General features: G+C 38.7%; 1 protein-coding gene across 1 annotated transcript; it reads left to right on the forward strand.

The window, feature by feature from the left end:
• Positions 1–299: 299 nt before the first annotated feature.
• Positions 300–24,601, forward strand: alg13 (ALG13 UDP-N-acetylglucosaminyltransferase subunit). Its single transcript, XM_053649252.1, has 24 exons — positions 300–521; positions 710–793; positions 896–946; positions 1,519–1,565; positions 1,844–1,916; positions 4,601–4,682; positions 4,975–5,137; positions 5,882–5,951; positions 6,037–6,145; positions 11,215–11,279; positions 11,927–12,027; positions 12,136–12,251; positions 12,488–12,728; positions 14,562–14,672; positions 16,767–16,914; positions 17,010–17,151; positions 17,242–17,277; positions 17,390–17,442; positions 17,853–17,924; positions 18,088–18,262; positions 22,122–22,217; positions 22,307–22,347; positions 22,582–22,771; positions 23,768–24,601. The coding sequence occupies exons 1-24, from the start codon at positions 402–404 to the stop codon at positions 24,058–24,060; spliced, it is 2,679 nt and encodes an 892-aa protein (XP_053505227.1). The 5' UTR covers positions 300–401; the 3' UTR covers positions 24,061–24,601.
• Positions 24,602–26,257: the final 1,656 nt, after the last annotated feature.

A 26,257-nucleotide genomic window follows, 5' to 3' on the forward strand; every position in this document is an offset into this window, starting at 1 on the left:
CAAACACAGCATTTCCCCATGCTATCTCCATTGTATTCGGCCGATTGAGTGCACAACTGCATGTTATTTCCCGCATTTAGTCTACTGCGCTCATGCATTGACAATAGTATGACCCATTTTAGGGGTGGTCAACTTTATATTGACATTTTCTTTTCAGATAGACTGAGCAATGCGAACTATTTGTCACTATTAAAACTTAGTAGTGTATGACAATTTTCAAGACTCCCCCTTACATCCTGTTTTGATTCTCGGGGGCGGGAAAAAAATTCAATTAGTGCTCATTGGAAGCACCTGTTCTCCTTCGGAACTGGGGGATCACCCACATTTCGCCCTTTTCCCTGTTGGCGTTAGTGAACCGTTAAGACGCTTTGCGTTCTCTCTAGAATACGGTTTTCTTTGCAATGCAGAAAGCGTTGAAGAAGTATTTCGTGAACATGGATGAGTACCTAGCCAGTCTCGGTTTATACCGAAAAATGATGGCTCGGGACGCGTCCTGTTTATTTCGAGCTGTTTCTGAGCAGGTACTCTGTTTTCACTTTAAAATAAACGTGGGAAAATAAGGGGGTTTGCTTACCGTCTCCCAGAAGCTCGCTGCAGCTAGTCCAGTTAGTGTAGTTGAAGCGTTGTTCCTGAGTAAATAGCTAGGTTGATTTTGTGTCCTTTATAATCTGTGTAACTTGAACGACTTTTTGTTTGTTTATGTCGATAGCTTTATTTCTCCCAGAATTACCATCAAAAAATAAGAAAAGACTGCGTCAACTTCATGAGGGCCAATAAATACAACTTCGAGCCTGTGAGTTAATTTAGTTTTTTCCTTTTTCCCCCTCCCTCAGATTTTTGTTTGCTGAAATAAGTTGTGGCCTTTTTTTTTTGTTGTTGTTTTTGTTTATTGCAGTTTGTTGAAGGGTCTTTTGAGAAGTATTTGGAGCGTTTGGACGACCCGAAGGTTAGTGTATTTGAATTAAACAGCGCTGCAGGTGTCCTGACAAATTATTCTGCCTAGGGTGACGGCCTCATAAGAGATTTCGCGAGCGCACTTCAGTTTTGCTCACCCATAAGTTCATCCTTCTTAATGTTTTAATGCTAGAGGCATATTCTGATCTTGAGTTAGCCTATCAAAATATGCTACCTGTAGTTTTATGATGAAAGCATTTTCTGAAAGGGTAAAAAAAAAAAAAAAAAAAAATTTAAGTGGACAAAATAGCAAAAAATTTGGGATATTGTTTCACAAAGACCAAACTGTGTTGGACTCCGGTGAAATGGAAAATAATTGAGACTGAAAAAAAGTTGATGGAAGATTCTTGCAGGAAAAAACTTATCACGTAACTTAAAAATGGTAGCCTTTCACAGCAACAGCTAGTTTTGTTGCACCATCCAGGTTCCATTAATTATAAAAAAAAACAATGGAGATTTATGACATACAACATTTGATCTGGCAACGTTTGAGCATTTGACATTGTGCAGTTGCTGGGGTTTGTGTAAAATGTGACCTGATGTGCTATTTAAATTTACTTTTAGGAGACTGTGGGCCAAGTGGAGATTAAAGCTTTGTCTCTGCTTTACAGGTGGGGTATTCTTTAAAGTTGATTTACTGTATTGTTAATTTTGACACAAAAAAGTGAGTGTTCCAATTTCTGGTCCCTATATAGACTTAAACCTATATTGCAGTAGGAAATAATTTAGTTTCCAAAATTTCCCAAGTAAATATAATTGATGCACCTTTTACTGTGATCAGGGTTTAGAAGAAACTAGAGTATCCATGTATTATGTGGCCACCCATAAATCATGTGGCTAGGTGTAACTTTGTGGTTGGATTGTGATGTAAATATGGTGTTTGGTGCAGGCGACACTTCATCATTTACAGGTACCCTGGGAAGTCACCAACTGAGATTGGAGAGGAGGATCACTTGTCTAAGGCGAGTTGTGATTGATCAGTAGTGCTTGGTGTGTAAGACTGGGTTGCTTTGTTGGCAAGAGGTCTAAACATGTAAACATGAACTTGGGGTTATGGAAATTTTTATTTATTTATTTATTTATTTTTTTATTTTAACCAGAAAGTGCTGTAAAGATGCACGTTGGGTTTTGGCAGCTTTCACCCTAAAGTGCTGTAAAGGTTTTGGAAGTATCTGCTGTTTGAAAACAACAAAAAAGGCCAATTATAGTACATAATTTGTTTTAATGCTCTGAATTTTTATTGTGTATATATGTGTATATTAGGGATGCATCAAATGTTCGGCAACCGAAATTATTCGGCCAAAAAAGCATTTTCGGCCGAATAAATTTGACCGAACAGAGACGTGTTTGATGACGCGACCAAATAGCCTAGCAACCAGAGTGAGACGAGCTAATGTCACGACCTTGATGAGGGGGTGCGTGCATGCACGAGCTACGTGCATGAGCCACGTGCTCTTCGGATGTTTACTGTGGACATGTGGATTTGTTTTGTTTCTGTTCCGGAGTATTCGGTCACGTGGCGAGACGTAAGGGAGGCTGGGAAGCTGGTAAAGACATATTTATTTAAGGGCAGGCAGACAAATCCAAATCGTAATCCAAAAAACGTAGTCAAGACAGGCAAAGGGAATCAAAGTCGCAGTCACAGAAAACGGGGTCAAAACAAGGAACATGAACTAGTACTATGGACTGGGAGCGGAAAAACCAGTGGGGACTAAATGAACTAATCTATAGTTTAAATTAACTAGATCTATCAAGGAACATAACATTAACAACGTATCTAACTATACTATATCTACTATAATACTCCGCGAGGTGTACAGGGACGCGAGCGGTATACATCCCCAATATGATAAGCTGTATATAACCAAATAGAACCATTTTTTGCACTCTTGTCAATGCACTTTTTAATGCACTTTTTGGTTGTAGGCTACAGGGTGTTACATTCTTTCAGCAGTCAGTTATAGGCCTAACATGGGCTATTCAATGGGGGCTCAAGGATGATCACATAATATTTTTATTTTATTCATTTATTTATTTAAAGTTATATTGTGCCTTGTTGGTAGCCTATGCCTGCTGGAATGGAAAAAAATCACATTTTGACTATTTAATTTATGCAATGGTGAAAAAAATGGATGGCAAAATAAATGGGGGAAAAAAAACGTATTTTTTTTCCCCAAGTTTGTCATTATATTCGGTTTCGGCCAAGAATTTTTATTTCGGTGCATCCTGTGTGTGTGTGTGTGTGTGTGTGTGTGTGTGTGTGTGTGTGTGTGTGTGTAATATATTTTTTATATATATATATATATATATATATATATATATATATATATATATATATATATATATATTACACACACACACACACGGGATGCACCGAAATAAAAATTCTTGGCCGAAACCGAATATAATGAAAAACTTGGCCGAATACCAAACACGTTTTTTCATTTATTTTGCCACTTTTTTCACCATTGCATAAATTAGTCAAAATGTGCTTTTTACTATTTTGTCTTGCTTTTCAAAGACAAAACTACAATTTCAAAATATTTAACACTGAACATTTTTCTTTTTTTCATTCCAGCAGGCATTGCCTACCAACAAGGCACAATATAACTTTAAATAAATAAATGAGTAAAATAAATATATTTTTATGTGGTCATCTTTGAGCCCCCCTTGAATAGCCTATGTTAGGCCTATAACTGACTGCTGAAAGAATGTAACACTCTGTAGCCTACGACAAGAGTGCAATAAATGGTTCTATTCGGTTATATACGGCTGATTATATTGGGGATATATACCGCTCGCATCCCTGTACACCTTGTGGAGTATTATAGTAGATAGAGTATAGTTAGATATGTTGTTAATGTTATGTTCCTTGATAGATTTAATTAGTTTAAACTATAGATTAGTTCATTTAGTCCCCGCGTGTTGGTGTTTCGGCTCCCAGTCCATAGTACTAGTTCATGTTTCTTGTTTTGTGTTTTGACCGTTTTCTGTGACCGCGACTTTGATTCCTGCTCTGCCCCGTTTATGCCCGTTTGCCGCTCGCCCGACCCTTTGCCTGATTGACTACGTTTTTTTGGATTACGATTTGGATTTGTCTGCCTGCCCTTAAATAAATACGTCTTTACCTGCTTCTGTACTCTACTCCCTTAAGTCTCACGACGAGACAGAATACTCCGGAACAGAAACAAAAATGCACGTGTCCACAGTAAACATCCGAAGTGCACGTAGCTCGTGCATGCGCGCGCCCCCTCATCGAGGTTGTAATGTTCGCGCGTCTCACTCTGGTAGCTAGGCTATTTGGTCGCGTCATCAAACGCGTCATTGTTCAGTCAAATTTTTTCTGCCTTTTCACTTATTTCGGTTGCCGAACATTCGGTGCATCCCTAATAAATAAATATAATTAAAAACAAACCCAGTCCATCAGTTACCAATTTAAGCTTCATTAGACCTACCGCACCTCCTGTAATCACTCTTTACTTTTGCAACACAATATAGTCAGAGAGTACTGTTGGAACTTGAACACTTGTTTTTTCATTTTCTATCACTGCACTTCATACAGAGTGCAGTCACTTTTGACGTTTACAGTATTTTTATTTTGACTTCTGAATGATGGATTTAAACAGTAATTTATTGTGTATGACAGATTTTGCTCTGTTGCTCAAATAATGGCCACTATGACATTGTGTACCCAAGGACCTACCCAGTGAATGCAGCATTATGCCAATGTGAGTTTTGCATAAGCCTTCAAATTAAAGTCTACAGCCAGTGCTAGTCTGTTTGACACACTTTTTTTTTTTTTTTTTTTTTTTTTAATTGTAGCTGCATTATAGATTTAACCACAATAGTAAAATAAGTATTCTTAAATAAGTGCTTTTCAAAAAATTCCCTTAGGGATCAGTAAAGTACTCCTATCTGCATGGTGTACATCCTTAGGCATGCGTACTCTTTCATGAATGGAAACGGTTTGGCATAAGGAAAAAAGTGGTTGGATCTTTAATTCTATTTCTTTGTTTGAAGCCCTGCTATATGAGTTGTTGTACACACATGTTCTTGGTGTCGAAGAGGAGGATCTCCATATGGCACTGGATGGGTTTAGAGGAGGAGGAAGGCGCTACAGGAACAGCTTCTCTGGGTGCAGTGAAGATGCTGGTTATGATCCTGTTGAGGACAGTTCTCCCAGGTCTTGCTATACATTTTGTTTTGGTTCACAACTAAATGAATTGTAAAAGGGGGTGGGGGCTGTAATGCCCAATTGAATTTTGACGCAGCTTAACAGTGATTGAATTGGAGAGAGAAAAACCATATACAACTGGTTTTCTGAATATCTCGCCTGGATGCTATAGATTTGTCCCTAATAACTGCTGCTGTAATCATAAAGACTGTCTTGTGCTTATTCCAAAACCCTTATTCACAATATGCTCATCCTTTCATTCTTTCAGCATGCATTACTTTTTGACTCTACTATTTTGCAACTTGTAAGAGTGAAGTCAAACAGTACACTTTTAAACAAACAAACAAAAAAAATCCAGTATTAACCAGCAGTTGACTGGGCTCCCTTTGTAGTCCGGTTCCTTTCAAGGTTTCCTCCTCATTTTGTTTCAGAGGGTTTTTTTTTTTTTTTTTTTTTTTTTTTTTTTTTTTTTCCCCTCTCTCTTCATGCCAGTGTTGCATCTGGCTTGATCTGAGATCTAAACCCTTATTTCTTCAAAACTGCTTTGGCAATGTCTGTTAAACTTTATACAAATAGGAATTTTTGTTTCAAATAATATAAGGGACGTAAGGTTGTTTGAATTAATTCAGATCCAGTTCACATAACCATAAATGAAGGCAGTACATTTTATTAATATTCAGTTTTGTATATTAGCTTTATCCTTCTCAAATTAAATTTTTATGCACTTTTATATAATGTGCATTACTTTTATAGAGAGGAGTGGGAGCCAAGTGGTCATACCCGCTCTGAGGAAAAAGTTAAAGTTGGAACTGAAGACCAAAAGGTAATGGAATCCAAAGTGTCTTACGGAATAAAACCATGTACATTTGAGTGACTTGACAGATTATGCTTTGGGAACTTTACTTCAGGCTACGGACGGCCCAGCAAAGATTGCTCTTCCTTACAAGGTACTGAAAGCCTTAGACCCAGAGTTGTACCGCAATGTGGAGTTTGACATGTGGCATGACAGCCGAAAAGGTGAGATGTGGATTAAACACAATCGCAAACAAATTATATGCAACGGAGTATTGATTCATGTTATTTTTTCTAAAGGCGTGCATAAATTAGAATACTCCACTGTAGTTCCCCCTCTGTGGGGTTTTTTTTAATTTTTTTTTTTTAATATAAATGGTTTTCCAGACTCAAGCTGCTTCCGTGGCATGCGTATTGTGTGTGTGTGTGTGTGTGTGTGTGTGTGTGTATATATATATATATATATATATATATATATATATATATATATATATATATATATATATATATATATATATATATATATATATATAAAAAAAATATCTCTCTCTCACACTATCTAAACTGGTGGGCTAGTGTAACATACCCAGTGTGTTACTGCTTTGCCTGTCAACCTTTAAGATAATTTATACAACTTCTAAAGTAGTTCCTACTGTTCACCAGCATGTGTCCTTTAATGTCTGTAGTTTAGTAAGTGGCAAGATTCAGCAACAAGTAGTACATGTTAGTTCGTGGTGGCACATTGAACCAACAGGAGTGCATTTAGATGTACAGTGGTACTCGAAAGTTTGTGAACCCTTTAGAATTGTCTCTCTGTGCAAAAATATAACCTAATATAAATAAAACATTAGATTTTCAAGTCTAAAAGATGACTGAGAACCCAATGAGACAAATATTATACTAGGTCACTTAATTATTGAGAAATGATCCAGTGTTACATTGGATTAGTAGTTAATTTGAAGGTGAAATTAGTCAGGTGCTTTCAATCAATGGGATGACTATCAGGTGTGAGTGAGCACCTTGTTTTATTTAAATAACAGGGATCTATCAAAGTCTGATCTTCACAACACATGTTTGTGGAAGTGCATCATGGCATGAATGAAGGAGATTTCTGAGGACCTCAGAAAAATAATTGTTGATGCTCATCAGGCTGGAAAAGGTTACAAAACCATCTCTAGAGTTTGGATTCCACCAATCCAGTGAGACATTGTGTACAAATGGAAGAAACTCAAAACCATTGTTACCCCAGCAGTGGTCAACCAACAAAGATCACTCCCAAGGGTGAGATGTGCAATAGACCACCAGGTCACAAAGACGGTAACTTCTAAGCAACTAAAGGCCTCTCTTATTGGCGAACGTTACCGTTAATGAGTCCACCATCAGGAGAGCACTGAGCTATGGTGTGAATGGCAGGGTTGCAAGGAGAAAGTCACTGCTCTCAAAAAAATAACATTGCTGCCTGTCTGAAGTTTGCTAAAGATCATGTGGACAAACCAGAAAGCTTTTGGAAAAATGTTTTGTAGCTGGATGAGACCAAAATAGAACATTTTGGTATAATTGATGAGTGTTATTAAAACAGAAATTAAAACAATGCATTGCAGCATAAGAACCTTATTCTATCTGTAAAACATGGTGGTAGTATCACGGTATGGCCCTGTCTTGCTGCTTCTGGGTCAGGATGACTTGCTATCATTGATGGAACAATGAATTCTGAATTATACCAGCAAATTCTAAAGGAAAATGTCAGCACATCTGCCCATGAACTGAATCTCAAGAGAAAGTGGGTCATGCAGCAAGACACCGACCCTAAGCACACAAGTCAATTCTACCAAAGAATGGTTAAAGAAGAATAAAGTTAATGTTTTGGAATGGCTAAGTCCTAACCTTAATCTAATACAAATGTTGTGGAAGGACCTGAAGCAAGCAGTTCATGTGAGGAAACCCACCAACATCCCAGAGATGAAGCTGTCCTCTACTGAGGAATGGGTTCAAATTCCTCCAAGCCGACATGCAGGACTGATTAACAGTTACCGGAAACGTAGTTTGTTCCAGTAATTGCTGCACAACAGGGTCACGCCAGATACTGAAAGCAAAGGTTCACATATGTTTGCCACTCACATGTATGTAATATTGGATCATTTTCCTCAAATAAATGACCAACTGTATGTTTGTCTCATTTGTTTAATTTGGTTCTTTGCCCATGTTTAGGACTTCTGATGTTTTTGGTATTTATGCAGGGATATAGAAAATTCTAAAGGATTCACTAACTTTCAAGCAGCACTGTACATATCAAATAAGTTGGCATTTTTCTTTTCTGTGTGATGGATGGGAGGGAAAAAATGCTGGTATCAGCAGCCTGTTGACTAAACAATGCTGTGAAAAAGATGACTTCTGTTTTTGTACATCTCATACTAAATTGTTTCAGAAATGAAAACAAAGGCAACTTGAGTAAACACAAATTTAAATGATATTTATTGAAGCAAAAAATGTACCCAATACCAACTGGGCCTGTGTGAAAATGTATTTGCCCCTGTAGTTACTAATTCCCCAAATGTGTGAAACTGCATGAAATTTATAATTGGGGATACCTAAACCATGTTCAGTCAAATTAACATTAACACTTAAATATAACCTTTTAACAGCATGAAGTTGGTTAAAAGGTCTTACCCAGTCACACACTGTGCCAAAATTGAAAATTCCAAAAATGATGAAGAATGTGATTGAAATGCATCAGTCTGAGAAGGGTTACGAAGTTATTTCAAAGTCTCTGATCCCAGATCAAAGGACCAAAGTGAGAGCCATTCTCTCCAAATGGGAAAACTGTGCACAGTAGTACACTTTCCCATAAGTGGCCAACCTTCCAAAATTCCTCCAAGAACACAGAAACTAATCATCCAACAAGTCATAAAAGAGCTGAGGACAACATCAAAGGACCTACATGCCCCTCTTGCGTCTGTAAAAGTCACTATTCATGACTCCATTGTCAGAAAGATGCTGGGTAAAAATGGCATTGATTGAAGACTGGCGAGGTGAAAACTACCTCTAACCTAGAAGAACTTTAAGACTCGACTGCATTTATCCAAAACACTCCTTGATGATCCTCAAACTTTTGATAGGATGTTCTTTTGATTGATGACTCGAAAGTGGAACTGTTTGGAAGACGTGGGTACTGTTACATCTGGCATAAATCAAACACAGAATTCTACAAAAATAACATCATACCTATGATCAAGCACGGTGGTGGAAGTGTGATGGTGTCGGGCCGCTTCAGGGCCTGGGCAACTTGCAATAATTGAAGGAAACATGAATTCGACCCTCTACCAGAAAATCCTAAAGAATGTCTGTAAGTAGAAAATCAAGTGCAACTAGATCATGCAGCAAGAGCTCTCTCTCTCCACACACACATATATATATATATATATATATATATATATATATATATATATATATATATATATATATATATATATATATATATATATATATATATAAAATCTATCGCATGAAAACCTGCCCTTATCGGTGCATCTCATTCATATATTTCATGCTATCGGCCGATTAGTTTAGACTTCCGATGTTCAGGGCCGGTTATATTCGGACAATAAAAAGAAGGCAGGAAAACGCATCGATTTTTGTAAAGATGTCTTGTGCAGAATGATGACAACTGCAGTTTGTAAGCTCTGTAATCTCTGCACTGTTAAAACTTTACACTGGAAGTAGCAGCAGTGAAGCGTTTAATCGAGTCTAATCCCCCCACAACCTCCGCACTACTGAATTAAAGGGGCAGTACACTGTTGAAAGATTTAAATGAAGAGGAGTTGAAAAAATGTGTATATATTGCACAGAAATATTTTTAGAGTGGTATTTCATATGAAGTTAATGTTACTATGGAGTTAATATCAAAAAAGCTTAAATTGGTCCTATATATATTTCCAGTTTGATGTTCAAAGATAAAGTAGAAATGCTTTTGTTTGTGATGACTGAATGTGAACCTAACAGGAGGTGTTTGAGAATTCAGTCACTTAATTCTGATAATATGAATTAATAACGTTCAGTAAGTTAAAAAAATCTTACTTTAATCTTCAGACATTAGTGTTAATTTGAGTAATGTTTTCTGTTTGAGACCAGTTACTGTGAAACAACTTGTTGAAATGGAGAGAATAAAGTTTTTATTTGCATTTATTTCAGAATTGTGGAACTATTAATTTAAAAGAAGGCATAAAAGGTAGCACTATCGGTATCTGCTGAGAAGTTTAGTATTGGTGCGTCTCTAATTTTATTTATTTATTTATCTATTTATTTATATGGATGGATGGATGTATAAAAGCTAGCTGCAAGCAGTGAGGGCAGGCCCAAACACTATGGTGAGTACAGGAAGCGAGTACCGTAGAGTAAGTTGTTTTGTGCTGATGTTGGGTTAAACCCAGGTCTAAGGCTTTACAATGTCCTAATGAATCTTTGACGTGTGTGCCGAATTTCATGAGTTTTGAGCATGTTAAGGGCCTCAAAAGTCCCTGAAACCCCACAACATTAATAATTCTTAGTAAAACATTTGGGCCCTAATAACTGTTTTCTCAGGTTACCTTTGTTTTATGTTGTATTTTGTTTGAAGATCTAAAATTATTTAGAGATGCACAAAAATAGAGGAAATCAAATACTTTTTCGCAGCACTGTACTTGTCTTCCAGGCAACTAGAGATGACAAACTGACAGCCAAGACTGTCTTTTTGTCCTGGGTGACCAGGTTACTGATTTGTCTACTCCTAATGTACATGAGTATGTATAGCGCAGATATTTGTAGGATGGTTACTTCTTAAATTAAGCACTAGTATTATGCACTACACTGGAGTAACACCCCAAAGTGTAATGAACCTATGACATTAACCTGTGCTATAATAGATGCCACTGGTACGGTCACTTATTTTTTCCTTAACTAACTTCAGTACTTGGAATGTCCAGCCATTTAGGTATATGACTGACTATAGTTTTAGCACTTCATCTGGGTATTTATAGTCTATTATCCTAGCTCGGTTTACCGGTTTACTATGATTTGAGAAGCATCTCTGTTTAAACAAATTAACTAATCTTTTTATGGTGTAGTAGAGAGGGAAAGCAGAAAACTATGTAGTGGTGCCTTCCAGAAATTATGGTAGCAACAGTCATGCTTACAAGCCATTCAATCCACTCATACTTTTAGAAAAAGAATCACATTCCCTGTCAGTATTAGTAATGTCAAGATGTATGATAACTGTTGCCTTCGCTATTAAATTTACGATGGTAACTTGGTGTTTTCAGAACTCCAGAAGACTGATTATATGGTGTTTGCTGGTAGACAATATTTCTTAGGAGACAAGTGTCAGGTATGACTGTCTGGGATAACGTTGGTGTTAGTTTGGTGAGGTTTTGTGTTTTTGTTTTTTTTGTTTCTTTTTCTTTTTTTTTTTTTAAATAAGTTTTTAACATTCAGTATACGGCCAAACGTTTGGACACCTGACCATCACACCCATATGTGGACCTTCCCCAAACTGACTAGAAAGTTGGAAGCCACAATTGTATAGGATCTATTTTGTATGCTGTAGCATTAGTTTTTTCACTTGGAACCAAGAGGCCCAAACCTGTTACAGCATGGCAGTGCTGTTGTGCACAAAACGAGCTACATAAAGACATGGTTTGCCAAGGTTGCAATTGAAAAACTTGAGTGGCCTGCACAGACCGCTGACATCAACACCACTGAACATATTTTTGGGATGAATTGGAATGCCGACTGTGCCCCAGGACTTCTTGCCTAACATCAGTGCCTGAACTCACTAATGCTTTTGCAGCTCCATCGGTAAATCCCCACACCCAAGCCCCAAAATCTAGTAGAAAGCCTTCTCTGAGGAATGTAGGTCATTATAACAGCAAAGGAGGGTCTCAACCTGGAATGGGATGTTCAAAAAGCTCATATGGCTGTGATGGTCAGGTGTCGACAAACTTTTCACCCTTTAATCTTTGTTTATTTGCTCAGGTACGTTTGGATCCAAAAGGCAAGTACTACAATGCTTTCATCCAGGAGGTAGGGACTCATCCCAGTGCAGTGACCGTGTTTATTGAAGAGCTAGGTGAAAAGTGAGTTTTACGTAAACAAATGTGGGTGTCGTATGAATCTGAGAACAGTTCTTGGTATCTAATAAAACTTTGTTAAAGTGTACCTCAGTGTCATCTGCTGTGTCTTAGACACTTGGTGTCCTTGACTAATCTGAAGCCAGTGAATCCTGTCCCAGCATGGAACATTACACCAAGCAGGAAGACCAATTCCTACAGCCATGCTGAACAGTACCCAGGAGAGCTAGGTGACCTTCTTTTCTGTGTACCAGCTGTAACACAATGTTCTATAAATTGGAATTTTCCTAGTAAACAAGTTGATTTCAGTAGTAAGATGAGTATGCATAGATGTCAATACCCCTACAATTGGCAGGTTGTTCTGTATAATACGTTTGAGATTATTGGGAGAATCGGGTTTTATTTTCTTTTACAAATTCTAAAATTTATACCAACTTGTCTTATTATAAATGTCTGTCTGGTCCAGATCCGGAGCTGTGTGTGAGACGCAGATTTCTCAAGAAATCTCGGGGTAAAGAGGTGTTGATGACCATGTCGTATGGCCGCCCTCAGGCTGGCCTGCCCCCACGTCTACAGCCTTGCCCAGGGAACCTGGCACCTGTGCGCAGTCCAGGAGTACACTGCCCTCCTCCACCCCAAACAAGTGTGGCCTATGAGCACTATCGCCCACACTCTCCAAGACCACCACGTGGATATGGTCCATCTAGGTTAGGCAACCTGCTTCTTAATGCTCCTACAGTTGTTGAAGTGCAGGAGAGGAGTGTAATGTGTGTATGAAAATTAACTGATCAAGAGGGATTTTTTCTTCTTGTCTTTATTTACTCTCTGCAAGTAGTTAAATGATGAAACAAATGTGACACTTTTTTATTTATTTATTTGGAAAAAAGGAAAAAAAATGCATTGTTTACCTAAAAGTTAATAACTTTAAACTGAGGCACAGTCATGTGAAAAAATAAGTACACCCCACGGAATTTTTATTTATTTTTTTTTTTGAACAAGCGAACATTTGATCTGCTTTAAACCGGTGCCTATTAATAAAGTTGATGCACTCTATCAAATGACATGACACAAAATGTACATTTTGTATTAATTTTCACAAGTTAAATTAACAAAATTAACAAACGATCAGTCACATTGGAAAAAGTACACCTCCATACATTTCACACCTCCAAATCCAGAATCAGGTGTTCCACATTGGGTTAGGGAGTGCAGGTGGAACCTGTCTTATAGCCCTCTAGTGTCTGGTGTTCCCTTTGCTATTGAGGTGTGTGGTGGTGTCATGCCAAGATCTAGAGTTCTGTAAGGCCTTCAGAAAAAAGGCTGTGGATGCCTGAGTCTGGCAATGGATTTAAGAAGACCTCAATTATTATAACATCATTCCACTGTAAGGAAAAATAATTGACAAATGGCACAGACTTCAAACAATTGCCATTTTGTCCAGGACTGGCTATCTCGGCAAATTCAGCCCAAGAGCAGACTGTCTGATGCAAAAAGAAGTCATCAAAAACATGAAAATTTCATCACAGGATCTGCTAGATCCACCAAAGTCTTGCAACTGTTGGTGTCAAAGTGCATACTTTGACAATCAAATGGATTGCACAAAATTTTACCTGCATGGGAGGTGTGCCAGGAAAACGCCTTTGTAAGAATATTTTTCCAGTGAGCACATAGGCACTCCTTTAGGAGTAATGTGCTCAGGACAGACGAATCAAAGACAGTTGTTTGGTCACAGTAATGGCAGACATGTTTGTTGCGGGTTAACACAGCTTTTCCAAAGAAGCACTTCATGTGAAGCACTAAATGTCAAGCACGGTGGTGGAAATCTTATGGTTTTGGGTCCCTTCACTGCCTTGGGCACTAGACAGCTTGCATTCATTGATTCCACTATGATGTTTGCATTAAGTCTGCTTGAAGATAATTTGAGGCCATCTATCTGAAAGTCGACATTGAAGTGGACCTTTCAACAGGATGATGATGATCCTAAGCACACTAGCAAATCCACCAAGGAATGGCGCAAAAAGAAAAGGAGGGTTATGGAATGGCCTAGTCAAATCCCGGATTTGAATCCCATTGAAATATTTGGGGGGGGGGACTTGCAAGAAAACCCTCAATCTTCCAACTAAAAATGTTATATGGAAGCATGGTCAGAAATTCCAGCAAGCCTGGTAGACCATTATGCAAAACACCTACAAGTTATTTCTGCCAACGGGTGCAATTCACCTTCTGAGGCCAAGGTGTACTTACTTTTTCCACAGACGAATCGCATCTATTGTTTCTGTTAAATGATTTTAAAAATGTTCCTTGTGGTTTTATTCAAGTACATCAACTTCATTAATGGCACTGTTTCAAAGATGATCAAATGTTTGCTTGTCCAAAAAAGCCAACAATTTTCATGGGATGTATTTGTACTTATTTTTTCATTTGACTGTATATGGTATGTAGCCAGCCTTCGTGACAGTGGAATTTGTGTAATTTCTGATTTCTGTATGCCAGTGCTTTGTTTCCTGACCTCTTTATGCTTTTTCTGTTCTGCTCAGAAGTTCAGCACGTTTCCTGAATAGACACCATTTTATTGGACCTGAGGTGGCCTACTATGCCAGCCCTAGTAAACGCTGTTACCAGAGTTTTGACAATTATTCCTTCAAGTCACGGTAAGGGGAAAATGTGTGAACTCCAATATTGGAGTTCACTACTATGAGTTATCACACAAATATGTACAAAAATTAATTTCCCCTCAAAATAAAATGGCAGGTAAGCCAATTGACGTACCTCTAGAATGACTGACAGCTGTGTAGGTGTTCCTCACTCCTTCGGTCTCTTTGCTTCTTCTATTTTCCACTTTCTAAATTCTGCCCAGTCTGTCTCCCCACTGCCCTTTGCTTTTGTCATATGCTCCCTACATTCTTCTAATACCTTCACATTCAGAGTTCTTGTCTTCTACATTAGGCCTGCCGCAATTTCATCTGTGCCTCATCTATGTGGTCCCATGATCTCGTTCACTGGACCAGCCTTCCAGGAAGATTTGTCCTATGAATTTCCCCATAATCTCAAAAGGATTAATACACACATGCATGTGTCACTTTTCTATTACTTTTCTCTTACTGCAGTTTTACTCATTCATCCAAGGCATTTCAGGTCACCTGTGTGTGACTATAATAATGTTTCCTGAAAACTATGCATTTGCATAAAAAGTCTCACCTCCAATTTGTTATTCATATCGCCACCCAGTTCAGGACCCCATCACAGGGTTTACTGGCTATTTGCTTGCTATGGGGGAGGAAACTCACTCTATGTAGATTGTCGAAGATCTTCAGTTAAATTTGTCCTCAGTCCCAGAGGATGACTGATCTGGGATCTTGGAATCATGCTGGGGGCGGGTGTATCTAACGAGTATCTAACATTTCTTCTGATAAGTTCACTAATTATACCATAGCTTAATTGTTCATGCATAAAGCTCAAGCGTAATATAAAATTTCTTCCATAAACTCTGTAATATTAACTGTCAGCCTGGAAGCCCTGTCCCCTTCCCTCCCATCTCCCATTAGATGGCCTAATCGCTCATCTCAATTTTGCCACTTCAAATTTGCACCGATGCGGTTTCCTCAATTTGATAAGGTAAATTGAGATTGTTTTGAATGCGTTAATGTGAAGTGGGTGCCACCAAGAAAGAGGGAAAATACACTATGGCCAGAAGTTTGTGGACACCTGACCATCGCATAAACATGCTTTTTGGACATCCCCTATTCCAGAATTAATTCCCCATTCCTAAGAATGCAAAGGCTATCTAGTAAACTGGCTGCACACTTCCTCCCTATTAACTGGTAAAGATACCCTTATTTTTATATATATATATATATATATATATATATAAATAAAATGTAGTATGTTGCAATGGTATCAATTGAAAAATATCAACAAATTGATGAAAAGACTCACATAGTGTCCATTGAAGCCATGTCTCATGAACAGGTACAGGTCATAAATTTATTCCCCCTTGCAAAATGTGTAAAAAAAAAAAAAAAATTCAATGATCATATTGCATTTTTATTTAGTACAGGATGCCCAAGAAGTCATGATGCCTTAAGAGCCAGGGGGATGTAAACTTTTGAATAGGGTCATCGTTGTAAACTTTGTTTTAAAGCTTTTTTTTTTTTTTTTTTCATCATTTAGCACAGCTCTTCAGAAGCTACATAAGAGAGAATTTTTCTCAGAAGACAAAATAACAATTTATGAAGATCATCCTGTTCAAAAGTTTACATCCCCATGGCTCTTAAGGCATCATGTTGTCATCTTGAGCATCAGTGAATGTTTGCATCTCTTTGTAATACAGTAGTTTTGTATGAGTTGGGGATGTGACTGAGAATTTTTCTGCTTGTGGTCTTGGCTTTTGTGTGGCTGTTACTTTTGCCACGAACCACCTACCTAAACATTGTTGCACTCCAAGTACTCCCCTTCACTGTATTCCCTAATGGCCTCTTTCAGCAGGATAATGCACCCTGTCACACTGCAAAAATTGTTCAGGAATGGTTTGAGGAGCGAGAGTTCAAGGTGTTGACTTGGCTTCTAAATTCCCCAGACCTTAATCTGATTGAGCATCTGTGGGATTTGCTGCACACAAAAGTCCAATCCATGGAGGCCCCACCTCAGTTTATAGGACTTACAGGATCTGCTGCTAATGTCTTCCAGATACCACAGCACACCTTCAGAGGTCTTACACAATATATTTTATATTTATTGTGTTTCAGCAGAAGCAGGCGTCAGATGCAATCTGTAAATAAGGAGTGTCAGTTTAGCTTTGTGCCTGAGTCTGGAGAGGAAGCCCAGGACTTGGAGGGGAGCATCACATTCTATGAGATGGAGGAGGCAGAGGAGAATGCTTTCTCTCCCATTGCTGTTGGTGTCACGCTAGCCTGAATAACTACTGACTTCAGAACAACTTGCATGATTTACCTTTTCTTCTGAATCTCTCTCTTAAAATGTTTTTGCAGGGACAAGCTGTTGCCAGTACCATTGTACCTGGTGCTGCTACTTACTGGGTGCCAAGAGGCCCAAGTCCTATTCCACCAGGCAAACAACCTATAACGTCGTCTGAGGAAGATACAGACGAGAGAAGCACCACTGGAGGCCATGGTGGCCTGCTTCTTGCCTCACACATTTTGTATATTTAGATAATTAGACTTTAAATATGGAAACATTTACACATTGTCATCTTTTTTACAGGAGAATACTCAGAGGAGTACATCTTTTCTGCTACTGGTTAGTGTATCTTTACAAAATCTGTGTGTCATGCCTCACTGTGGTCTACTAGCTTTGATGTATCATGTTCATTTGCATTGTGTTAAATATTGCGCCTCTTGACTTCTTGCAGATGCAGGATTTCAGCGTCCAACTGTTTACACTGCTGAATCTAGTGCTAACCTGGTACTGCATGATCTTTAGCTTGATTACAAAACCCTCCATATCTTAATTTGTCTGAAATTAATTTGACCATCTATATCAGCTTATTTTACATGCATTCCTAAATACTCCAGCGGGGATATATATATATATATATATATATATATATATATGTATATATGTATGTATATATATATATATGTATGTATATATGGAGATATATATATATATATATGGAGATATATATAAAATAAACAATATAAAATCTTTTATTCTACGACACCCTGTGATATCTCTATTAAAAAAAAAAAACCCTAATGTACTTGCTTTAAATTGGTGACCAAGTATATTTCAGATGGAGATAATGTCGCAGCAAACTGCATGCATGGCGTTTCATAAAAATGTAAGTATTATTGATTCTTATATTTTTACAGACCATTCAAGAGGGTGGATCACGTGCTGGATCACCACAAGAGGGCGTTGCTACCTATAGTTACTCACAACAGGTTTTACTACATATACTACATCATAATGCAACTGACTGTACTGGACCATTTAAAAGCTCTTCACTTTTGGTGTATTTGTCTGCCATTTGCTCACTTTTTGCCTTTTCACTCTCTTGGTGTTTGGTATTTTGGTGTGATGTCCATTTGTCAATTGGTGATTTAGGTAGTGGTGAAATCAGCAGTCATTTCTTCCTCTCAGCCAGTGAACTCTGCCCCAGCTGCTATTTTTACATCCAACTCCTCTCCAAGTGTGAGTTCTCAGAGCTCTCCAAATCACCTGCAGGCTTCAAACATGACCCCAGGGCAGCCACCACCCCTACACACACTGGGCAGGCCAGGTTTGTCCAACACAACATTTATAATGGCATGTGTGCCATTTATAAATTAATTTCCAAAGTAGTACTTGATTAATACTTTTGTTATTAGCTGCAGGGTTTCCAAACAAAATTAACTCTGTAAGAAAGTGGAAACAAGGGGTTTTGTACCTTGCTCTGTGTAATTGGGTTACTTTGTCATGCTATTTATACATAAATTAATGAATAAAGTATTAGTTATTTGATAGGTGGCCATTTAATAAACACTTGGTCATTGGTTATTACAAGGTTGCAGAGTCAAGTGACAAGTATGCTTCAGTTTTGATTACTTAACTACTTGATCAGTTCAGAAATCTCCCTCCCTTGTACTAGGATTACTCGGACAATTTCAATTTTTTTTTTTTTTTTAATTTTATTTTATTTGTATAGCGCTTTTTACAATAGACATTGTCTCAAAGCAGCTTTACAGAAATATCAACATGGTATACAGATATTAAAGGTGCGAATTTATCCCAACTGAGCAAGCCACTGAGTGGCGACGGTGGCAAGGAAAAACTCCCTAAGATGTTTTAAGAGGAAGAAACCTTGAGAGGAACCCGACTCAGAAGGGAACCCATCCTCATCTGGGTAACAACAGATAGTGTGAAAAAGTTCATTATAGATTTATATGAAGTCTGTATGGCCTTAGGAGCAGCCGTACTCCCAGCAGTCTGGAATTAGAGAAGATTTGAGCTCCATCCAGAGGCAGAAAGGATCTGGATCTCTAGTATCTCCATAAATTCATGTGGGGCTCGGCGAAAGGAGAGAGGGAGAAAAAAGATAATTATGACTGCGAAGTAGTAGAACAGAATCTAGTCAGGGTAGGCTTGAGTAAACAAATACGTTTTAAGCCTAGACTTAAACACTGAGACTGTGTCTGAGTCCCGAACACTAATAGGAAGACTGTTCCATAACTGTGGGGCTCTATAAGAGAGAGCTCTTCCCCCTGCTGTAGCCTTCACTATTCGAGGTACCGTCAAATAGCCTGCATCTTTTGATCTAAGTAGGCGTGGCGGATTATATAAAACCAAAAGGTCGCTTAGATATTGTGGCGCGAGACCATTTAGTGCTTTATAGGTTAATAAAAGTATTTTATAGTTAATGCGAGATTTTACTGGGAGCCAATGCAGTATTGATAATATCGGTGTGATATGGTCGTACCTTCTAGTTCTAGTTAGGACTCTAGCAGCTGCATTCTGGACTAACTGGAGCTTATTTATATTCCTACTGGAACATCCAGACAGTAAGGCATTACAGTAATCTAATCTAGAGGTGACGAATGCATGAACTAGTATTTCCGCATCATGTAGTGACAATATGTTTCTTATTTTAGAAATATTTCTGAGATGAAAAAAGGCTATCCTAGTAATATTATCTACATGAGCATCAAATGATAGGCTGGAGTCAATAATCACTCCAAGGTCTTTAACTGCTGCACATGATGAAACAGAAAGACCATCCAGAGTAACCATGTGATCAGAAAGATTACTTCTAGCTACACGTGGGCCTAATAAAAGTATTTCTGTTTTATCAGAATTAAGTAGAAGGAAGTTAGTTAACATCCAATGTCTAATGTCCTTTACACAATCCTCAGCTTTACTAAGCTTCTGTCTGTCCTCTGGCTTCGCTGAAACATACAACTGTGTATCATCAGCATAACAGTGGAAGCTAATTCCATGTTTACGAATAATTTGACCTAGGGGTAGCATATATAAAGTAAAGAGCAGTGGGCCTAAAACAGAACCCTGTGGAACTCCAAAAGTAACCTCAGTACGCATGGAGAATTCACCATTTACATCTACGAACTGATAACGATCGGTCAGATAAGACCTGAGCCAGGAGAGGACTGTTCCCTTAATACCAACAACATTTTCTAATCTATCAAGGAGAATAGTGTGATCTATAGTATCAAAAGCTGCACTAAGGTCGAGTAACACAAGCAGAGAGACACAACCCTGATCGTAGGTCAGTAGAAGGTCATTTACTACTTTAACTAATGCTGTCTCTGTGCTATGATGAGGTCTAAACCCTGACTGATACATTTCATGAATGTTATTCCTATCTAAGTACGAGCATAACTGCTTTGCTACAACCTTTTCTAAAATCTTAGAGATGAAGGGGAGATTTGATATTGGTCTATAGCTGGACAGTTGAGACGGGTCAAGATCAGGTTTTTTAATCAAGGGTTTAATAACTGCTAATTTAAGTGATTTAGGTACATAGCCAGTGCTTAGGGAAGAATTGATTATATTTAGAAGTGGTTCAATTACTCCTGGACAAATCTGTTTAAACAAACATGTAGGTACGGGATCTAGTATGCAAGTTGATGAATTGGCTGAAGAGATTAATGTAGCTAGTTCGGTCTCTCTAAGCGAAGCAAAATACTCTAAACATTGATCTGATATTGCTACATTGTCATGTAATGGGTTTGTTACAGTACTGTCCGGTTTTAATTTAATGGCTTGTATTTCACGTCTAATATTTTCAACCTTATCGATGAAAAATTTCATGAAATCTTCACTGCTATGTAATGATTGAGTGTTTCAACAATTTAACTTTCGAAGGCATGGCTTTGGAGAGTACACTAAACCAAGGGGCTGTATATTGGCTTTTGAGTTGAAAATGGGCAGCTTACTGACTGTACCTTTTGAGTCTGTGATTATTTTTATTTATATATATATATATATATATTTGTGTGCGCATGTGTCTCTGCTCCTACTTAAAACAACTTGGTTCAGACAAGTGGGTTTTTTTTTTGTTTGTTTTTTTGGCTGTAGACCCATTTATCTCGCAGCGCGCGCTAAAGTGCTAACTCATTGCCGGGTTTTGGCATTACAAAATGACATCCCTGCGTCGCTCTTTGGTAACTAGCTGTAAGTTTATAAAGCGCTTGATTTGATATGCAGCTGAGTTTTCTATGAGCGGAGGACGAACTTTAAATGTCAATATCGCAGTCGATCATGTTCATGTAATCGTGGGCAGTCAAAATTGTAATCGATCAATATTCGATTAATAGTGCAGCCCTATGTTTTGGAATTACAGCCATTTGAGTCCTTGCATATGCATGGGCTCAAAAGTACTTGGACAGTCATTAGGATTATTTTTTTTTTAAAAATTGGATGCAGTTAATGTCTGCCTGAAATCTGGAACCCATGGACATCGTCAAATGCCAAGTTTCTTCCCTTGAGATGCTTTGCCAGGCCTTTACTGCAGCCGCCTTCAGTTGCTGCGTGTTTGTGGGTCTTTTGTCTTTAGATTTGTCTGAAGCAAGTGAAAAGCATTCTCAATTGGCTTGAGGTCATTGACCATTTAAGAACATTTAACTTATTTGCCTTATGAAGCTCTTGGGTTGCACTGTGAAGCACCATTCCCAGTTTTGCAGCTTTTGACTCAATTTGAGCAGAAAGTATAGCTCTATACACTTCAGAATTCATCTTGCTACTTCTAATTAGCAGTCAAATCAATAAACGGTGACCCAGTGGCCTTTTTTCTTTGTTTTTATTTATTTTATAACTAAAATAAGGTTTGTAAATCTAATCTGGCATTCTTGAGTGTTACCAGTGGTTTGCCTCTTGAGGTAAACTGTCTATTTACATTCATGAAGTAGGACAGTCACTCTCCAAATACTTGCTCACGTAGTGTGAAATATTTTGCATATATAATATATATTTCTATTTCTCTTCAGTGTGTTAATTTGTTTGCCTGTTATCATCTACCCATGTATTCATTTATTGTTTGACCTTGCTCCTGCCATGAATATAGCACTTGATGCTGGCATGGTGTTAAAAAGTAAGCATCTTACCTGCTCTTCCATTTCCAGTAATATCCATGCCGTTTCCTCCAGCATGTCCATGGTTTGTGAACGAAATGGGAGAACCAGTCACTGTGGCCCCGCCTCCATCTTACTCTTATGACCCCAATGGCAATGACCTACCTAGAGGTCAGAGCAGTCTAGCTGCAAACAGTTCTTGGGTCGTTTCCCTAGATCTGTGTATTAATGTGAAACTAAGCATTGCATTTTTTTCACAGATTGCAAGGTTCTCCAGTACTTTTTCAACTTGGGTGTGCAGGTAGGTAGCAGTAATATGTCAAAGAGGCAGTAGTGTTTTCAGTACCATTATTGTTGCTGCTTTACTATATATTCTATTTCATTGAAATGAAGTTTGTAAAACACTTTCAGACGTGACTAACTATCCATAATACACATGTCTTATGGATAATACTGTACTGTTAGAGAAAATATGCAATACAATAGCCAGTTCCCCTGTGAGTACTGATATGCAGTTGAAAATTTGTCTCCGCAGGCTTATCAGCAGACCTACTGGCACTCCATGGTGCCCATTCAGCAGGTGTACCCACAGCCTTGTGGGGAGCCCCAGTTTCAGCCTTACCCAGGTTCAAGTGTCTCTGCAAGCCCTGACCACACAGTGCCCCAGCCATACCTGGAATCTGCTCGTTCATGCCCACCCCCTCAGGGTGAGACACCCAGCAATTGTCAGCACCTCACAGCCAGCACCACCTCTACAAGCCTCCATACACACAGCTGGTGCCATCAGCATAGAACTCCTCATAGTCTGCCCTACTTTCCCCCATGCCATATGTCTCTTCATAGCTCTTGGTACTGTCAACCCCCCTACCCACCCCCCCCCCCAAAAAAAATTGCATGCATATTTACATTTTAAATTAAAACCTCCAATATGTTTAAACCAATATGAAGGAAAAACACAGCCTTCTTAAGCTGATAAATGCCTTCTCTAGCCTGTGCTACCTTCAAACACTGTGCACTTAGATTAAAAGAATCTGCCAACAGACAACACCTCGCCAAGGACTGAGCTCATAGCAAAAGGTTCAAACATCACTTCAGAGATATTCAGATGAACACATTTATGTAAAATATAATGCCGCATTACATCTAAGTGATAAATCGGTGGCTGGCGTCATTTTCAACCTCTGCACGTTGAGTGTCCTCAGTGCAGCCTGTAGCCTGATGTATTGGTTTAAATCAGCTACTTACTGGATGTTGTAACCCTAACCTTGGATAAATTACTCACTGACATGCTGTCTGTGCTGTCAGTCATTTTTCTGTCACTTTCCTGTCTAAATAAATTTACGCATGCGTAATTAAACGGTTATGTTATTAAAACCTACTATGGTGCATGTTTATACCATCCAGAACATAGTGAATCAAATCCAATATGTGATCACACTACAGGCTGCAGTGAGGACCTGTTGGACATGTTCGACCTTTACTGTTATGCTGCATAGGCGTAGGTAATGTTAAAAAAATGTGCAGTGTATCTCTTGGGCCATAATCCAGTGTGTTATGATTAGTGTCTACCTTTTTTATAAAGACTAAACCTAGGAATGTAATGCTCTTTTTAATTAATCTTTTGAACAGTCTGTTTTAATAATGCCAGCTTCCCAACAAAAAGTAATTTGATGTTTGAAAACCTGTGAATAATTGGGCAATACTTTCACCCCTATTTTCAGGCACCACTGTGACTGTGGAGTCCCCCACTGTGGTAACACCAGGCACTGCATTTTTCCCATTGGTGCAGGAGCAGTGCCAGCCATCCCTGCAATCATCCTATGAGCCATACATGCCTGTGCTTTCTACCACCTACCACTATCTTACACCCTGGACTTCTGGGCCCATCCCGAATCCACGCTTCCACCACACCCCGTATTGTCCCTCCTCCCACACTCATTTCAACTACATCACGACCTCTACCCCCACTTCACACTTTATGGCCCCTGCACAGTTTGTGCCCCCTGGTATGTAACGCCTCATTAGTCCCGTTCTGAATCACTACTTCACTTTTTATTTATTTATTATTTATTTTTTGTTCTAATTAATATAATTTTAAACGGTGTTCACCTTTTTTTGCACTTGTTTGGGTTTTGTAATATTGAATATTGGTTTGCTGTTTTATTAAAGAGTTAAGTTTCTCAGTATGTAGCATACCCATTTGCCTCTTATTTTTGTGTTTTTGCTGGTTTTAGAAAATCCCTGAAGCAATTTAAAGGTGTGCTGTGTAAGTTTTGGCCCGATTTAACTTAAATAAAACTACATGCATTTTGCGAAGAACACTGCTTGGTTGTACTTCAGCTCTGCGTGTCAGAGGGAATAAATATGGTTTGCGTCACCGGGCAGTGCGAGGGGGAAATTGGATATACACTTTTTTATTATTATTATTATTATTATTATTATTTTAAATAAACCAGCAAAGGGGTTGAAACACTAGCAGGAAAACAAGGTGTGTACAGTGCATCTGGAAAATATTCAGTGCTTCACTTTTTCCACATTGTCATGTTACAGCCTTATTCCAAAATGGATTAAATTCATTATTTTCCTCAAAATTCTACAAACAGTACCCCATAATGACGACATGAAAGAAGTTTGTTTGAAATCTTTGCAAATTTATTAAAAATAAACAAAAAAAAGCATGTGTACATAAGTATTCACAGCCTTTGCTCAATACTTTGTTGAAGCACCTTTAGCATCAATTACAGCCTCAAGTCTTTGAGTATGATGCTACAAGCTTGGCACACCTATTTTTGGGCAGTTTCTCCCATTCTTCGTTGCAGGACCTCTCAAGCTCCAGCAGGTTTGATGGGGAGCACAGGTGCACAGCCATTTTCAGATCTCTCCGGAGATTTTCAATTGGCTTCAAGTCTGGGCTCTGGCTGGGCTACTCAATGACGGTCATGGAGTTGTCCTGTAGCCACTCCTTTTGTTATCTTGGCTGTGTGCTTAGGATCATTGTCCTGTTGGAAGATGAACCTTCGCCCCAGTCTGAGGTCCAGAGCACTCTGGAGCAGGTTTTCATCAAGGATGTCTCTGTACGTTGCTGCATTCATCTTTCCCTCAATCCTGACTAGTCTCCCAGTTCCTGCTGCTGAAAAACATCCCCACAGCATGATTCTGCCACCACTATGTTTCACGGTAGGGATGGTATTGGCCAAGTGATGAGTGGTGCCTGGTTTCCTCCAGACATGACGCTTGCCATTCAGGCCAAAGTGTTTAAGCTTTGGTCTGAGTCCTTCAGGTGCCTTTTGGCAAATTCCAGGCGGGCTGTCATGTGCCTTTTACTGAGGAGTGGCTTCCGTCTGGCCACTCTGCCATACAGACCTGATTGGTGGAGTGCTTCAGAGATGGTGGTTCTTCTGGAAGGTTCTCCTCTCTCCACAGAGACATGCTAGAGCTCTGTCAGAGTGGCCATCGGGTTTTTGGTCACCTCCCTGACTAAGGCCTACCTCCCCGATTGCTCAGTTTGGCTGGGCAGCCAGCTCTAGGAAGAGTCCTGGTGGTTCCAAACTTCTTCCATTTACGGATGATGGAGGCCACTGTGCTCATTGGGATCTTCAATGCTGCAGAAATGTTTCTGTACCCTTCCCCAGATCTGTGCCTTGATACAATCCTGTCTCGGAGGTCTACAGACAATTCCTTGGACTTCATGGTTTGACTTGTGCTGACATGCATTGTTAACTGTGGGACCTTTTTATATAGACAGGTGTGTGCCTTTCCAAATCATGTCCAATCAACTGAATTTACCACAGGTGGACTCCAATCAAGTTGTAGAAACATCTCAAGGATGATCAGTGGAAACAGGATGCACCTGAGCTCAATTTTGAGTGTCATGGCAAAGGCTGTGAATACTTATGTACATGTGGGGTTTTTTTTGTTTTGTTTTGTTTTTTTTTAAATAAATTTGCAAAGATTTCAAACAAACTTTCACGTTGTCATTATGGGGTATTCGTAGAATTGAGAAAATAATGCATTTATTCCATTTTGCAATAAGGCTGTAACATAACATAACAAAATGTGGAAAAAGTGAAGCGGTGTGAATACTTTTGGGATGCACTGTAAAGTTCCAGTTTACACAAACATATGAGCAGAGCATAAGGTAAGATAATGTACTTTGCATGGCACTGTAGCAGCTAAACCTATAACTTAGTTGCGTCTTCCCTTGGCTAGTG

This window comes from Ictalurus furcatus, chromosome 18 (genome assembly GCF_023375685.1).
Source record: "Ictalurus furcatus strain D&B chromosome 18, Billie_1.0, whole genome shotgun sequence".
Lineage (NCBI taxonomy): Eukaryota > Metazoa > Chordata > Actinopteri > Siluriformes > Ictaluridae > Ictalurus > Ictalurus furcatus.

What these genes read in the sequence shown, in the direction of transcription:
- alg13 (XM_053649252.1), top strand. Translation starts at nt 402, where the DNA reads ATGCAGAAAGCGTTGAAGAAGTATTTCGTGAACATGGATGAGTACCTA. An exon ending in TCTTAGGAGACAAGTGTCAG is followed by an intron (nt 11,280 to 11,926) that starts GTATGACTGTCT and finishes TTATTTGCTCAG; the next exon opens with GTACGTTTGGATCCAAAAGG. An exon ending in GGGTGAGACACCCAGCAATT is followed by an intron (nt 22,772 to 23,767) that starts GTCAGCACCTCA and finishes CCCTATTTTCAG; the next exon opens with GCACCACTGTGACTGTGGAG.